A 17,679-nucleotide genomic window follows, 5' to 3' on the forward strand; every position below is an offset into this window, starting at 1 on the left:
GCACATGTCACCATGCCTGGCTGTTTTTTTGTTTGGTCTTGTTTCGATAGAGACCGGGTCTCATGACATTGCCCAGGCTGGAAAAGAAGCTACTTAATAATATTCCTGACTAATGCTAAACAAAATTCACTGGGAAGGTAAGTTAACTTCATAAAATATAACAACACATTCCCTAAGGCAGGTATGGGCAAACTACAGCCTGCCTGTTCCTGTAAGTAAAGTTCTACTGGAACATGGCTGGCCAGTAGCTCGTGTATTGTCTACAACTGCATTCCTGCCACAGGGCAGAGCTGAATGGTTGCAAAAGAGACCATATGGCTCATAAAGCTAAGATGTTTGCACTCTGTCCCTTTACAGAAAAAGTCTGCTGACCCCGAACATTAGAAATTTATGATGCATTCAAAATGTATGACAAAGCAATTCTGATATGAAAGTAATTGTTAAAAGCTATCCTATAAAACTATTCAGGCCTTGTTATCAGATTCCAGCAACATTCACACATACAATCACTCCACTGAGAAGATATATACATACACAGAGTCCAATACAGTATTACAAGAAATACAAGATACATTACATTACAGAAATACAAGGAAATCAGTAAGATTCAACACAAGACTCTGATTTCTGAAATAATCACCTTTTTGTTTTCTTGAAAGGACAGGGCTGCATGAGGAACCCCCTCCAGCTGTAAATCACAGAAAGTGACAGATAAAGTAACAAGCTGATAAAATCTAGAAGAAATGTGAAAATCTTCAAACAGCTTGATTCAAAGTTGAATCAAATGTGAACGTATTTCCACAGGAAGCACTTAACATCACAGTTCAACATTTTAATTTCAATATGAAAATTACATTAACATTCAAATATATAGTTCTAAAGATATGACCTAAGAAGTCAAAAAAGCTAAGATAAATTGCATTTTAAAAGCCAAATTAAAAGTATTAGAAATCTCAGATTATTTGGTAGACTAACAATCAAGTATAACTTTTCATTTGCGATGAGTATTTCCACTCATTATTTGTAAGGCATGCATTCCATACAGAAAAAGATTCTTCAGTGTAATGGACAGGAAATAAGGCAGATTAATATTTCCTGCTCATGGTTCCGGCAAACATTTATGCTCACACAAGGCAGCAACGAGACTTCAGTCAGATTCTCTCTAATGTGGAGGCTGTGAGTAAAGGCCAGGCTGCACACGCAGTGCACTACACCGACCACGCTGCAGTGGCCTAGGGGAGGCCAGAGTCAGTAAAAGCTTATCCATAGCCTGCTAGGCACCAGACCCAGCGGTAGAGGCTGGGATTCAGAGATTCCCACCCACTCCAGCTCCCAAAGGCAGCTCTCATGCCAGAAAGGACCCACTAAGCTCACTGCTCCAGGGCAGCACTGCATGGTGGGACAGGGCCCAGCCGCAAGCACATGGAGAGGAGCAGACTGGGCAGTGGAGGCAGATGCAGAGCTGGGGACAGATGGATTTTCTAAAGTCGGGCCAGGAAGGAACTCTCACATCCCTCTGACGACTTACAGTTGCCATTTCTGGCAAATTAACACAAGGATCCTAGAACTATTTTCCCTAATGTTTTCATTTCTCAGCAACTGAAACACCACAGGAGGCAGTCAAGGTAGAGAAAGAATCAGGAGGAGGGGCTTTAAATGTGTGGCCTCATTTTGCCACCTAACCTTCTAAACTTTAATTCTCTTATTTGAGTTTTAAATTTTGTTGAGACAGCATCTTGCTCGGTCACCAGGCTGCAGTGCAGCTGCCATCACAACTCACTGCAGCCTCAACCTTTTGGGCTTAAGCAATCCTACCACCTCAGCCTCCAAAGCAGCTGGGACTACAGGCACGTGCCGCCATGCCCAGTTTTTTTTTTTTTTTTTTTTTTGGAGAGACAGGGTCTCACTTGGCCAGGCTGTCTCAAACTCCTGGGCTGAAGTGATCCTTCCAAAGTGCTGAAATTTCAGGCCTGAGCCACCACACCCAGCCCAACTCCCCTATTTATAAAATAAAGATGAAATCTGTATTATAAGTTTTGGCAAGGAAGATGCAACGCAGACTGCTTAGCACAGGGCAGGCCCATCATCAATAGAGGGTAACTAGTATCACTGAAAAGTTAACTGTAAGAGTAGACCTTACTAATAACTTGCCTATAAGTTCCACAATACTCCCACTACGGCTTCGGCCACCAGACTCCTCCTCAGCGGCGGTGAGCTGCCCAATGCCCCCCACTGTGGTCAGGGCTTGCAGAAGCTCGGGGGGAGGCGTTCTGAAGAGCTGCTGCAACAGCTCCAGGGCTCCGGTCACAACATTGTGGTCTTGGTGCTGTGTATGATGTAACGTCAGTTCATAAACCTAGAAACAGAGAAACACAGGTGTTCTGGTCAGAGTTTATAAAATGCATCCTAAGCTTCACTTTTTTTTTTTTTAACAGGACTTCGTTGGCAAAGTTTACACCTTAATTTCTCCCCCTAAATATTTCCCTATCACTTCTACCAATGTGATCGGTACCTTCCATGTTGTTTTCTAAATTCCCATGATTTTTTCATTGTTATATTCATTCCTTAAAAATAAATGGAGCACTTCCACTAGAGAAGCAGCATGAGAATGAAGATCTCTATTTCCCAAAACTGGTGACTAGGAAAGGGAAAATAAAGTCCAGCATACACTGAGGGGAGAGTTAGCTTGACACACATTTAAAAATCAAAAAACACTATTATGAGTGCCACTGAGAAAGAGCTACCAGACATTTTAAAGGCAGTAGCCACATTTATCAGCACTTTCAATACTATATCACAGTGCTCCCCAACCTTTCTGGCACCAGAGACTGGTTTCATGGGAGACAATTTTTCCACAGGGCCAGGGGATGGTTTCAAGATGAGACTGTTCCACCTCAGATCATCAGGCAGTAGACTCTCATAAGGAGCACACAATCTAGATCCCTTACACGTGCTGTTCACAATAGGGTTTGCACTATGAGAATCAAATGCTGCCACTGATCTGACAGGAGGCGGAGCTCAGGTGGGAATGCCAGCTCACCTGCTGCTCACCTCCTGCTGGGCAGCCTAGTTCCTAACAGGCCATGGACCAGTACCGCTCCGCAGCGTAGGAGCTGGGGACCCCTGCTGTATCACATTATATGAACATAATGAATTTATTCTTTTTCCCTTTAATTAGAGTTGCCAGACAAAAGACAAGGGCACCCAGTTAAATTTAAATTGTAAAGAAACAACAAATAATTTTGTAGTGTATGTCCCACAGGATTTGGAATATACTTACATCATAAAATTACTCATAATTTATCTGAAGTTCAAATTTCACTGGCATCCTGTATTTTTATTTGCTATTTGCCAACCCTATCTTCAATATTATGAAATACATATGTTTCTTTTTAAAAAAAATCAGACAGTGTAGAAGAGTACAAAGTAAAAAGTCTCACTTTCAGCTCCTCTGATGGTAACTCCTTTACCCCTGAATCCCAGGTCATCAAACCACAGTGCACAGGTCAGGTGTGGCCCGCACCTGCTTTTGTACATAAAGTTTCACTGGAACACAGCCACGTTTATGGGCTGCCTGTGGCTGCTTTCGTGCTACAAAGGTAGTGGGGCCTAGTTGCCACAGACTTGGAATGGCCTGCAAGACTGAAAATATTTACTATCTGGCCCCTTACACAAAACATTTGTGGGTACCTGCTCTAGGTAATCAGCTTATACCTTGACTTCTTAAGCCATCTATTTTGAACAACGAATCTCCTGGCTCCTCTCAATGTAATAAGGAAATCGGCACCCACATTTCCTTCACCTCATCTGTCGCCTCCTAAATTCTGTTAGCAACAGCACTGCTTTCAAACTATGGAGATTTCCATTTACATGCTACTAGGTAACACTATTTACATTTAATGTTCCCTGCCGAGAAGTTGAGCCGAAAAACTTAATTAAACAGTATGTATCTTATGTATCATGTGTTCATAAATGTTATTCACTGCATAATTTATGAATAACGTTCAAAAATGTTATTCACTGCAATAATGAAATCTTTCTTTCTGAGTCCAGTCACAATAACCTAGACTCAGAAAGAAAGAAATATTTCATTACTACTCCATGTCATTTGAAAGAGAATGCCCCAAGATTAATGGTCAAATGGGTTCTCTTACTGTAATCTACTACTTGCTTAAAAGTTATTATACATCTTGTTTTGCTTCATACTTGGATCACGAATTTCCTTTATAAATCTTGCTGGCTCTCCTATGGATGGTTACTAATTACCTTTTTCTCCCTCCTTGTTAATAGTATATGCATATGCCTTCCCTCTGCCCACTTTCTTAAGCATACTATTTATTCAAGAAGAATGGTTTCTAACGAACTACACGCCGAACAACAAACATCCTAGAATTGCTTTTATTGCATGCCTATGTGAGAGACTTTGTTTCTTGGATTTCAGGGCTTCCTCTATTTTTCAATTTCTTTCTTTTTCAAAAAGCACACATGGAAAGCAAACTGAGCTCCTGCATATCTAAAATCATCAATATTTTGCCCACACTTGCTTAATAGTTTGGCCAGGCCTAGGATTATATTAAATTCTAATTAAATGTGGTTAGCCAAACTACATTTGCTGAATTGAACATCTCACGGTAATTTAATTAAGAACAGTTATTAGTCAAAAGAAGATGCAGTAAGATATGTTATACAGATAATCATATCTAGAGTTTGCTAGTTCAAAAATGTGCCATATCATTTATTTACTTTGGAGAAAGGTATTAAGAAAATCAGCAATTAAGTCTCACATCCATACCCTTTTTTCCCCTTCATCCTCTATCCCTGTCCTTCCAGGATTACTGCAATCCCAATTTAACACAGTTTCGACCTCCTTCTGACCTCCATAACCAACACTCTTGCTAATCTATGAGAAAGCCTGGACGCCTTTTCAGGACCCACCGTTGCTCTGTCTATGCACCCACACTCATGTGCTGTGAGCATTCTCTCACTCTTTCACTCCCGGGACTTGGCAAAGACCACGTTTTCTGTCTATAAAGCTCCTGTCTTCTCCCAGCTCTCTGTGCCGGGTCAGATTCCACGTGCCCATAAGTGACGGCTCACGACTGAACCTCTCCAGGCCCTACCATGTGCACCTTAACCTTGCTAAACTGTTTCGTAATTATTTGCTTCTCCCAACAGACCAATGGTCTCTAAACTTTTATGATCAAGCAGCCTTTTCAAAAGCATCTGTTAAAAAAAATAGAGCATATAGTCTCAACACTTTTTAAAAGAGTATACTTACCTTAAAATATTATATACGAAATACTGAACTCAGATATAAAATATACACTAAATCTGACCAGGTTTTTCCTCCAATTGTTGATGTACAGGAAATACAGAGAACAGAAAAAGGTGTTAATTTACACAATGGAGATGTAAGCAGTATATCAGACCACAGGAAAACTTAGAAGACAAATAATCTGGTTTCTCAATAAATGAACTCTAAGGGGAAAAAAAAATTCGGATGGAGGAGAACCAGTTGATCACAGAGATTTACAATCCTTATCAACCAATTTTATTTATATGCTGATTCCAAAAGAGTAGAGAGAAAAATTGACAATGAGTTAGTGGGTATTTGATGTAGGAAATGTTTAATATTTTCAGGTCTAACAATGGAACTGTTTTGTGACATTGTTTTGGAGTTTCGTTTTGTTTTCTTGAGACAGAATCTTGCTCCATCAACCAGGCTGGAGTGCAGTGGTACAATCATGGCTTACTGCAGCCTCGACCTTCCAGGCTCATGTGATCCTCCCATCTCAGCCTCCCAAGTAGCTGGGACTACAGGCATGCATCACCACACTTGGCTGATTTTGTTTTTTTTTTTAAAGACATGGGGTTTCACCATGTTTCCCAGGCTGGTCTCAAACTCCTAGGCTCAAGTGATCTGCCCGCCTTGGCCTCCCAAAGTTCTGGGACTACAGGCATGAGCCACTGCGCCTGACCATCATTAAGTTTTAAAAATAAAAAAGAGTCCTCATCTATAGAGATACTGAAATACCTATAGATGAAGTAAGAGGATGATTGTGGTTTGCTTCCAAATAATAAAAAAAAAAGGGAGAAGTAGGATTATAAATGAAATGTAACTGGTCATGACTTGATACTTTTGCATGTATGGAATTCTCAATATAAAGCTAGCTTAAAAAAAAAAAACAGGTAAGGTAAAGATGAAATAAACTATATTTTAAATGTATTATTACCATGGCTACACCCTTTTTACTCAACAAAATATTCAGCAGTGTTTTTTGTGAAGGAAATATAATTAAATGTCATATCCCATGAGACTCTGCTTTTATTCTGTAAAATAACCAAAGGGCAGCTGGGTGGAATAGAACTCTCAGCCCCACTCATTTCTTAGAGTTCACTCTTGCTCAGCTGTTTATCAATAAGCAGCACTTACATGGCCTTCACATGTGCCAGGAAGCATTCTAAGCACTTCACAAACACTACCTAACTCAGTGCTTAAATTATTAGCATTATCTTCAATTCATGATTCTATGCAAGAATCATTTTAAGTCACTTACAATTTTGTACCCTACAAAATTTAGCTAAATGGCACATGTTAAGCACAATAAAAACCCTGACCTAATATTTTAAGTAAAGTTCAAAAAATTCAATTGTTTAAAATGAGGCTGCACTGTTACACAGTTAGTGAAAATAACCTGAGTAAGCACGCTACAAAGAACTGAAGTCAACTGCCAATCACAGTACATTAGAATTACTGCAGGGTTTCTCTGCACTGGAAAGAGAAGTTCCAACATTTTGTTCTGACACCCCGAAGGACCACGTCCCCACCTCCCTGAGGGGGCATACCACCCTGCCTCGACCAGTGGACCAGGCCACAGGCTCCACGGGGCAGAGGCTGCAGCGGAAATACTCACCACAGGACCCCCAGCGCCTACCCCAGAGCCGAGCACACAGTGGGTGCTCAATCAGTATTTACTGGGTGGATGAACACATATCATGACCTCTGGTTTTAGAAACAGAGTGGCACCTGAAGAGGCATCACCTGCATCTGACTCACGGTGACAATGACATACAGAGGGAAGGCAGCTAGAGGTCAGCACCTAGGGTCGGAACCGAGCAGCACAGCTCCAGAGTCCACACCTCTAACCCTCGGTTCTGCCGCTTCTCTTCCAAAGTAATCAGTTCTTCGAATGTCAGTTGTTCACATGCCAGGCCTAGAGTAAACCCTGTGCTCCTACCTGGACAAGCTGCTCTGCAGAAGGAGAGACCTCCATTTCTTTCCGTGTCACTCCGAAGCTGCCTTTCAGGCTTGTATCCTTGACCTGCTGCTGCAGCAAGGGCACCAAATACCTCAGGGTGAGCAGCACGCCAAGAATCAGCAGGGTGGAGTGTTCCTCCTCGACAGGAACCAGTAAGCCTGTGGGGGGGCAGCAAGAGATCTTAACATCCAACTCACTGTTTGGAGATTCCCCGCTTAATTTGTTAAAAAAGAAGAGATCCTGAGAGATCAATATGGCACAAACATGACCGTGAATGAGTACACCATGAGGCCCACTGGGAGTGGCTACACACCCATATCCCTGGCTTGGCAGGGTCCTTTCCAGTGAGCCTCACTGCCTTTGAAAGTCAGGTCGTTATTTCATATCACGCGTCCAGTGCTCACTTCAGCACTTGCCAGTGTTCATTTCCACAGTTACCCAAACAACAGGAGAAACTGTCAACTGACCTACAGAGAACCCACAGGGACCTGAGGCACAGTCTCAAGCCTCACAGACTCACCGTAGTCAGGGCCGGCACAGATGGAGGACCAGGCCCTGGGTGGCAGGCAGGGCTCACACCAGCCCACACCCACTGCCCAGCTAGGTGTCCCTGGGCATGGCTGCATCTGCAGGGTCACAGAGACCCATGCGTGCTCACAGCAGCCCCAATGCAGTTCACATTTAGTCAACCAGTGCCAAATAGCCTAGTCTAGAAGCTGAGGGATCATCTGATTTTAATTATTTCAAAGGTCTATCATGAATACATGCTGGAGACCCTTCCACCTGTATGCCTCCACCTTACCTAAGAGCACATTTAGTAGCCAGCTATAGAAATACTGTGTCCTTCTTGAGTGCTGGCAGATGCTCACTGCTGATCCAGCAGCTGTCCGCCGAATGGTGGGGGAGCTTGACTTCAGGTTCGCTATGAAGGCTTTTAACAAAACCTATAGAAGCAAAAGTCCAAGCAGATAAAAGATGAAGCTCCTATGAAGCTTACCATGCATTCCATAAAACTTAACTTGAATTAGAAGTTTCCAATTCTTGCAAAGTATAAACTGTTTGAGGCTTTTCCTATAGCTGAACAGAAGTACCCCGAATTTGGGACACTCAAGAACAGTTCACAGACACGTGTACTCTATTTGCTTGTTTATAATCTTCACTTGGGGACTGCTCAGCATCCATGTCCTCTCTGCAGGGGTGGAGGCCTCAATTCTAGATACTGTCTGCCCACAGTGTTTGGGGACAGTTAAAAAAAAAATCAACAAATGACAAAGTTAAGGAGAAAAGAGTACCAGCCAACTACAGTAATGCCCCACCCTAAGAGATGGCTTGTAAAAGTCCTGCTAATGTCACAAAGTTCTCAGGACTGGAACATCTTCAACCGGAAACGTCTGCAATTTAACTGGACATGACAGCACACTACCCACAACTGTTCTCCTGAGAAATTAAGGAATACTTTCTCACTGGGTCTCTAGAACAATCCAAAGGAGAAACTGCTATAATTCTAATGATGACCACTTAAATCTTGATAAAAATATCCTAAAATTGAAAAGGGGTGACCCATCTAGTCGCATTATCTTGGTGACTATGTTACTTAAGAACATCCATTTCCCATTATTCAAAACTATGCTCTGAGCCATGACTTGATTCCAATCATTGTTCAGCACGCACTGAGCAATCACTATGAGTCGGGGACTCTGTCGGAGCTATGCCTGGGCAAACAAGCAGTAAACCAGTAACGGACATCTGATTTATAAACAAGTTTCTCTTCCACAGCGTGGTTAGCATCATCTGTTTCTCAGAGGCTTATCGACTCCCAGGGAATTTACACGAGACCTCTGGATACTGTTAGGCACATGATGAGACACCAGCCACAGGACTGCCCCCCACCCCAGCCACAAGACTTCTCCCCACCCCAGCCACAGCTCCCCCCCCCCCCCACCAAGCCACAGGACTTCTCCCCACCCCAGCCACACCTCCCCCACCCACCCACCAAGCCACAGGACTCCCCCCGTGGCTTACTGCCTCCAATTTCTCCCTGAAAAACCAACTGGAGAATAAAGTAGAATTATCTCTGACAAACTTTTTTAGCTGCAAGAAAAGATATTCACATCTTAAAAAACTACTTTGGCCAGGTGCAGCGGCTCACGCCTGTAATCCCAGCACTTTGGGAGGCTTAAGCGGGTAGATCACTTGAGGTCAGGAGTTTGAGACCAACCTGGCCAACATGGTGAAACCCCGTTTCTACTAAAAATACAAACATTAGCCAGGCATGGTGGTACACACCTGCAGTCCCAGCTACTCGAGAAGCTGAGGCACAAGAATCGCTTGAACCTGGGAGGCAGAGGCTGCAGTGAGCCAAGATTATGCCATTGCACTCCAGCCTAGGTGACAGAGCAAGACTATGTCTCAAAAAAAAAAAAAATCATTCTATTGGTCCAAATATACAAGCACAATGAGAGCTACTCATTATTATGATGAGTCAGCACACGGTGAGCTTAAATAGTTTGGAATAATAAAGAATAAAATTTAGTCTGAGAGCTCCAAGGGGCCTCCTCAGGTCTAATCTCTACAACCCCAAGAATCCCTTCTCCAAAGCACCTAACAGGAGGCCCCGAGGCCATGCTACAACTCTTCAAACAGGGAGGAGGTACACTGTATTTTAGACTAGATAGCTCCAGTTTTCAACACATGCACAACATACCTTTCAGAGTACTTCAAAAAGGAAGAGAGGCATTAATCATTAAACTTCAGAGCCAAGGGTACTTTAAGGAACGGAAATTAAAATTATAACGTGATTCCAGAAAATACCCATCAGGAAGTCTAAAAGTAAAAGCATCAGCAATTCCAAGTGCTAGCGAGGACCAGAGCTCCTGGAGTCCCCATACACAGCAACCAAAGGGTGAGCTGGTACAAGCACTCAGGAAAGCTATTTGGCAGTTTCTGCTGCAGCTGACGTGCACACACCCTATCACCCAACAACTCCACCTCTAGTTGCGCATGATGGAAACCTGCACATGTGCTCCAAAAAAAAAACACCTAAGAGTGGTCACAGCAGCATTGCTCGCAATAGCCAAGAACTAGAAACAACCCAGTGATAATACAATGAATAAACTGTGGTATATACCTACAATGGAATGCTATGAAGCTCCTAAAACTACAGGAACTACTAATACACACGATAATATAGAAGACTCTTAAGAAATTACTGTCGAGCAAAAGAAACCAGACAAAAAGAATACATACTATATGGTCTATGTACACAGAATTTAAAAACAGACTCTGGCATTCGAAGCCAGGACAGTCATGACCTTGGGGAGGAAGGAAGAAGCAGTGATGGGGGGATGGGGGTGAGGCTTCTGAGTGCTGGCAATACTCTGTCTTGACCTGGGTGGTGGTTACAAGGGTAAGTTCACTTTGTGGTTATTCACCAAGGGATACACTAATGATTTCTGTCCTGTCTGGTATGTACATTTCCTGTCAGGAAAAGGAAAAACAAGGGAGTATCAGTGTTTGGCAGGTAATTCTGAGAATGAGAATACACCAGAGGGTGGGAGACTTCTAATCTAACATGCTGGATTGAACATGTGAAGCTCTGCTACCCAGAAACCCCACAAAAATCATGTAAAGAAGTTGTATAAAGCATAAATGTACACGGACAGAAAGAACAGAACAGGGACACTAGCAGACTACGGGTGTCAACAAAACTTCGGAAGCTAAAAAGTAACAAGGGCTACATAACTGACTGATTTGTTAGCCCATGGGAAGAAGTTCAAATGCAAGCTTTGCTGGGGATGGGGGAGAAGGTATGAGGGATACCAGTGAAAAGCGAGCTTATTCAAGCCACAGAACTCCAAGGCTTTGGAGGCACCACATACATCTGAAAAGTGGAGGGATGGAGAGGGTGAAACAGTGGCTGGTCTCATGGCTCCTTGGGCAAATTCCCACCCACTCGCCTGAGGTCTCCCCTCCAATCCAAGGCAGCCCAGGAAGCAGCCCCTTCCCCACCTCCAGCAAAGACTGAGAGGGATAATCTCAAGAGGTGTTTACATAACTGAGGACAGATGTGAGATGCATACAGAAAACAAAAAGAGGGCGCCCTGACCAGCAACAGTGTCAGTCCCCTTCCAGTCCCCGGTTGCAGGATAAACACAGCCAAGCTTATAGTCTCCAAGCAGGAAAATGAGGAATTTCCTTTCAGGGATACTGGCTGACTCAAGAGGAAAAGACTTACAGATACTGGTATTTAAAGATCTAATGATGGGCTCACGCCTGTAATCCCAGAACCGTGGGAGGCTGAGGCAGGTGGATCGCCTGAGGTCAGGTATTTGAGACCAGCCTGGCCAACATGGCGAAACCCCGTCTCTACTAAAAATACAAAAATTAGCCGGGCGTGGTGGTGCACACCTGTAATCCCAGCTACTTGGGAGGCTGAGGCAGGAGAATTGCTTGAACCTGGGAGGTAGAGGCTTAAGTGAGCCAAAATCGCATCACTGCACTCCAGCCTGGGCAACAGAGCAGCACTCCATCTCAAAAAAAAAAAAAAAAAGAAAGAAAGTAAAGAAAATAGCTGGACATGGTGGTGCATACCTGTAGTCCCAACTACTTGGGAGGCTAAGGCAGAACAGCTGCTTGAGCCCAGGAGTTGGAGGCTGCAGTGAGCTATGATTGCACCACTGCACCTCAACCTGGGCAACAAAGCAAGACCCCATCAAGAGACAAAGAAAAGAAAGAAGTTAAAAACATAACACTGAATAGAAGAGTTTGAGATGGATATCTAAAAAGTACCAGAAAAAGAAAAAGGTAAGATGTGAGTCAACCCAGGAGGACCAACATCCAACTAACTAATTTCAGAAGGAGAGAACACAGAAAATAAAAGGCAAGAATTTATCAGAGAAATGTAAGAAAATTTTCCCAGAACTGAAGTGATATAAGTTTCCAAATTAAAAGGCCTACTGGCCGGGCGCGGTGGCTCAGGCCTGTAATCCCAGCACTTTGGGAGGCCGAGGCGGGCGGATTACGAGGTCAGGAGATAGAGATCATCCTGGCTAACACGGTGAAACCCCGTCTCCACTAAAAATACAAAAAAAAAATTAGCCGGGCGTGGTGGTGTGCGCCTGTAGTCCCAGCTACTCGGAGGCTGAGGCAGGAGAATGGCGTGAACCTGGGAGGCAGAGCTTGTAGTGAGCCGAGATCATGCCACTGCACTCCAGCCTGGGCGACAAAGTGAGACTCCGTCTCAAAAAAAAAATAAAAATAAAAAATAAAAGGCCTACTAAGTACCTAGCACTTCACCTCCCCAAAAATGGAAAGCTTCCAGAGAAAAGCACATTCATGGGTTAAGGAATTGGGTTATGTTGGAGACTTTAAGACAACGGGGAAAGACTTCACATTTCTGAGGGAAAATGATTTCTACCCCAGAACACTATACCCAGCCAAGTGTACGCGAGAAAAAATGGCATTTTTATGAATGCAAAACTTCATACAATTTACCTCCCATTCATCTTCTCTCACAAAGCTACTAGAGGATAGAAAGATAAACATATGGCATCTAGGAACTGGGCATCCAACAGGAGAACTGCAAAGGAAATTCCAGGCTGATGGCAAAGAGAAGTCCTAGGATACAAGTGTACAACAGACCTGAAGAGCAATCTGCCCAGACTGGGGCAGAGAGCTGGATAACTCAAGATGGATGACTGTACTGGGGAAAAACTGATTTGGTAAATTACCTGTCATGAAAAATTGTACTAAACACATTTTACAAAGAAGTTGGAAGGTGTCAGAAGACAAAAAGGTCAAAGAATAATAAGCAAGTGATATAAAGGTAATGATTCACTCTAGGAAAACAGATGTGAGGATTAACTCCAGGAAAACAAAAAGTTGTACAAAGACATATAATCAAGGCGCAAGCCAGCAAAGAGCAAGGCAGAGCGACAGCCTCTGAAAGGAACCAGGGTCTAAGGAAAGGTGAACCTAGAAGTCAGGATCTGGAAGAAGATTGAACACGATGTGGTGATGAAAGCCAGCACCAGTCTGCCCAAGAAGCTGGCACTGCTGAAGGCCCCAGTCAAGAAGTGGGTGGCTGTCTCCTCCTCCTCCAAGATGCATTCCTAAGGATGCTGGCCCCAGCACAAGCCAACACTGTAGCCCCCACCTCCATGACTAGACCTTGCAGGTGACCCCCCCATCCCCAGCACTGGGTCACCTAGAACTTCGCTAGGGGCTTGGCCTATGAGCAGGTGATCAGCAGATCCCAGGGTGCTGAGAACCCAGCTATGGCCAGGAAGGTACAGTCACCAACTTCGTCTGTCTTCCTTCCCCTCCCCATGTCCTCTCTCTACAGTTTCAACCCAGAGCAAAAAAACACAGCTCTCTCATCAAATAAGAAATACAAAGAAATATAATACACAACCAACCATGACTATTTACTTAGGTATAATAATGTACATACTGAATTCTGATAGAATTATAGTGTGAAAGTAAAAAATGTCTAAAATTGGAAAAAAAAAAAAAAAAAAAAAAGCAGTAGAAGCATGTTACTTAGAAATGTGGAAGTTGCCGGGTGCAGTGGCTCATGCCTGTAATCCCAGCACTTTGGGAGGCTGAAGTGGGTGGATAACCTGAGGTTAGGAGTTCGAGACCAGCCTGACCAATCTGGAGAAACCCCGTCTCTACTAAAAATACAAAATTAGCCGAGCATGGTGGTGCGTGCCTGTAATCCCAGCTACTCATGAGGTTGAGGCAGGAGAATCGCTTGAACCCGGGAGCTGGAGGTTGTGGTGAGCCAAGAACACGTCATTGCACTCCAGCCTGGGCAACAAGAGCAAAACTCCATGGAAAGGAAAGGAAAGGAGAGGGGAGGGGAGGGGGGGGGGGGGGAGGGGAAAGGGAGGGGAGGGAAGGAAAGGAAAGGAAAGGAAGGAAAGGAAGGAAAAAAGAAAGAAATGTGGAAGTAAATATTGGAAGAAACACTAAGAGTTATGTTTGCCTCTGAGACACAAGGATTAAGAGAAAAAGTAGGAAGGGAACTATCTTTGTTTATAATCCTGTTGGTACTATTGAATTTCACTGATAATACCTTTTTTTGTTTTGTTTTGTTTTGTTTTGAAGAAATGGCATCTTCTTTTGCCAACCATCCCAGAGTGTGGTGGCACAATCACAGCTCAGTATAGCCTCGAACTCCAACTCCTGGGCTCAAGCAATCCTCCTGCCTCAGTCTCCTGAGTAGCTAGGACCACAGGCACGTGCCATCATGCCCAGCTAACTTTTTTCATTTTTTAGCGATAGGGTCTCACCATGTTACCCAGGCTGGTCTCAAACTCCTGGCCTCCAGCAATCCTCCTACCTCAGCTTCCCATGTAGCTACAATTATAGGCACAAGCCACTGTACCAGGCTCTTGATAATAAATCTGAATAATCATAAATGAGCAGAGAGGTAGCAGAATAGATTTTTTTAAATACCTAAGGTTCAGGAAGGAAGTAATTAATGGACTCTATGTTCAACAAAGTGTTAGCATCATCATACTCAAATGGTGATCGAAATCATGAAAATGATGAGAACTGAGAGTACAAAAACACCATCTATCATCTGAGCTCTGACAGCCAGAGATATCACAGAGGGAACTGCCTTCATCAGAGCCCAGTGTACGGACGGGCAGATTGGCGCTGCGGAGCTCTCACAGCCTCTGACCACAAAGGAGACCTACTCCCACTCCAAAGAGATGGTAATAAAAATAACAGCAAGCAGCAGCTACCATTTACTGAGCATGATGAATTACCACACTAAATTCTTCAGATTCATGATCTCCCTTCGTCATTCCAAAACCCCATGACTAGTTTGAATATCTCCTTAGTATTAACAAGAAAACTTCAAAGCTCAGAGAAAAAAACATGAGAGAGGCTAACAGTTTATTCCAAGTCATTCAGCTAATAAGAGCAGTAGCAGCTAACATCTAAGCCCTTCCTGTGGGCGACTATGCTACACGCTAACACATATTCATTTACTTCACTCTCAGAATTGCCCGATATGGGTCCCATTAAGGCTTATTTTTCAGAATACGAAGGAAATAGCTTAGAGCTGTTGGATAGTTTGCCTAGAGGAAAAGAATCAGTAAAGCGGACAGAATTCTAATCCAAGTCCATCTGATTCCACTCTACCCACTGTGTATCATCATCTTCCAAGAGGGCCACTTGGGCTCAAACCCAGGACTGACCCACCAAAAAGGAAGAGGCTAGGAATCCTGTAATCTGTAGAGCATGTGACAGGGTCAATATTTCTGGACATTATAAACAAACACTAAAGTGGGTTTGAAGGTGGTTTGTTGGAATGCACAACAGGGAGCCAACAGGCCCTGATAGCTGCAGGATGTTCAGACCCACAAGGCCTCGTCAGTGAGCTTTCTCCTACCTGCAGTCCTGGCACAGCCATCTTTCCACAGCTAGATTAAACAGTCACTCTAGTACACTGAAAACCAATCTGCTCTGGAAATATGCCTTTTGAATTTGCATCTATAAACCATCTCCCAATTCAACTCTTCACCCCACAGTAAGAAATCAGAAGTGGAAAGAAGTCTTTAGGTGCCTCAAAAATAACACAAATGACGGTAGTCTAAATTACGACATACAACATACTCTAAGAAGCACTCCCACATGACTCCCTGCTCAGAAGCCGTAACCCTCCACAGACTCACTCACAGCGTCACTCACATGTTTGTGATCTGAGGCAATAATCGTACCTTAATTTCATTGTCATTTGCAAAATTGCCGAAAGAAGCCATAATTTTGGGAACAGCTGCAGCCAAGGTCTCCTGGACTGATTCCTCGGGTCTCTTGCTTGTTCGACTTAGGCACGGCAGAAGGTTCACCAGGTAAGGCCTGTGTATGCAAAAGAACGCAAGTCATTCCTCCAGCTCTCCTTCAGGAGAAATAGAAGCAATTCATTCCCTGTTAGGGAAAAGCCAGTTTCATATGCCAAACGGTCCCTAATGGGGATGGGCAAAGTTCAGCTGAAAGAACGGGAGAATGAAATGTGGATGAAGCTCAAGTGTCAGGAGACATCCTTCATTTCTCTTATGATCACAGAGGATCTAAAAGGCTGGGTTTAAAAATTATTTGCAGTAAATCGTAATACTTCTTAAAATACTCTTTTTTTTTTGCTTTTATTTTTTTATTTTTTTTTTATTTTATTTTTTTTTGAGACGGAGTCTCGCTCTGTCGCCCAGGCTGGAGTGCAGTGGCGCAATCTCGGCTCACTGCAAGCTCCGCCTCCCGGGTTCACGCCATTCTCCTGCCTCAGCTTCCCAAGTAGCTGGGACTACAGGCGCACGCCACCACGCCCGGCTAATTTTTTGTAATTTTAGTAGAGACGGGGTTTCACCATGTTAGCCAGGATGGTCTCCTGACCTCATGATCCACCCACCTTGGCCTCCCAAAGTGCTGGGATTACAGACGTGAGCCACCGCGCCCGGCCACAACCATATTTTTAACTCATGTAATAGACAAATGGATATTTTGCTATAACTCCTATAGTCAGCAATAATGAAACTGGTACCTCAACCTTCAACAATTTGGCAAGAATCATTTAAGCAAGTACTATGTGCAGACACTGTTACTGCTGTTTAGGCTGCAACAGAGCATAAGACAGTAAGACCCCTGCTGTCCTGGGGCACACATCCCATAAGTCTCTTGGGGGAGGGTGGGATAGAAAATGAACAAGCACACAGACTGTACGTGACACTTTCTGACACGGATTAGTGCTGTGACGGAAACATAAACAGGGCAAGGTCGACTGCAATTTGGAAGGGGCAGAGCAGATTTCTGAAATGACATCTGAGCTGAGACATAAAGGATCAGTAGCAGCTGGCCCCCAACAAAAATCAACATCCAGAATGTACAACTTACCTGCATTTCTGAGGCCGAACCAGGTGAGCCAGCTCGGCAAACCTCCACAGGGCAGCACGCAAACTCCGAGGGGCACCATTCTGAGGGGGTGCAATGAGTGTCGCATTAAGAGTCACACACACTAGTCACCAAGAGGGTTGCATAGAAATGAAGCATTTTCTTTCATTGTTACTTTCTATTTTTAGAGAAAAGGCCATTTAAATGCATAAAACATCTGGTAACTACTTGAAGATCTAGCAGGCTTCAATTATAAAGACATAAAGTAAGTTACCATTTTTAATTCCCATCTCATCTAATAAAGAGTAACCTTTTGAAGAAAAGTAAAGCAATAGTCTAGCAAACAGCATTTCCTCCTAGCTGTTAATTATTGAATAAAGATGAAATTCCACACATGCTGCTCAATAGAGTGAAGTTTGTGCAGTGATGGAAGTAAGGGCCCAAAACCTGGTATTCAACAGCACAGAGGAGGGATTATAGACAATAAGATATAGTCAATAATTTTTTTTTTTTTGAGACAGGG

The 17,679-nt window shown here is 43.6% G+C and overlaps 1 protein-coding gene across 1 annotated transcript in view; it reads right to left on the bottom strand.

The window, feature by feature from the left end:
* The window catches only part of HTT (huntingtin), a 162,453-nt gene that overhangs the window by 114,114 nt on the left and 30,660 nt on the right, over positions 1–17,679 (bottom strand). Inside the window, exons 5-10 of the mRNA XM_021938205.2 lie at positions 17,160–17,239; positions 15,995–16,133; positions 8,062–8,203; positions 7,239–7,417; positions 2,152–2,356; positions 641–688 (exon numbers count right to left, since the gene is read on the bottom strand). Of these exons, the coding sequence (XP_021793897.2) occupies positions 641–688; positions 2,152–2,356; positions 7,239–7,417; positions 8,062–8,203; positions 15,995–16,133; positions 17,160–17,239 (793 nt within the window). The remainder of the gene's footprint in view (positions 1–640; positions 689–2,151; positions 2,357–7,238; positions 7,418–8,061; positions 8,204–15,994; positions 16,134–17,159; positions 17,240–17,679) is intronic.

This window comes from Papio anubis, chromosome 3 (assembly GCF_008728515.1).
Source record: "Papio anubis isolate 15944 chromosome 3, Panubis1.0, whole genome shotgun sequence".
In the NCBI taxonomy this organism is placed as follows: Eukaryota; Metazoa; Chordata; class Mammalia; order Primates; family Cercopithecidae; genus Papio; species Papio anubis.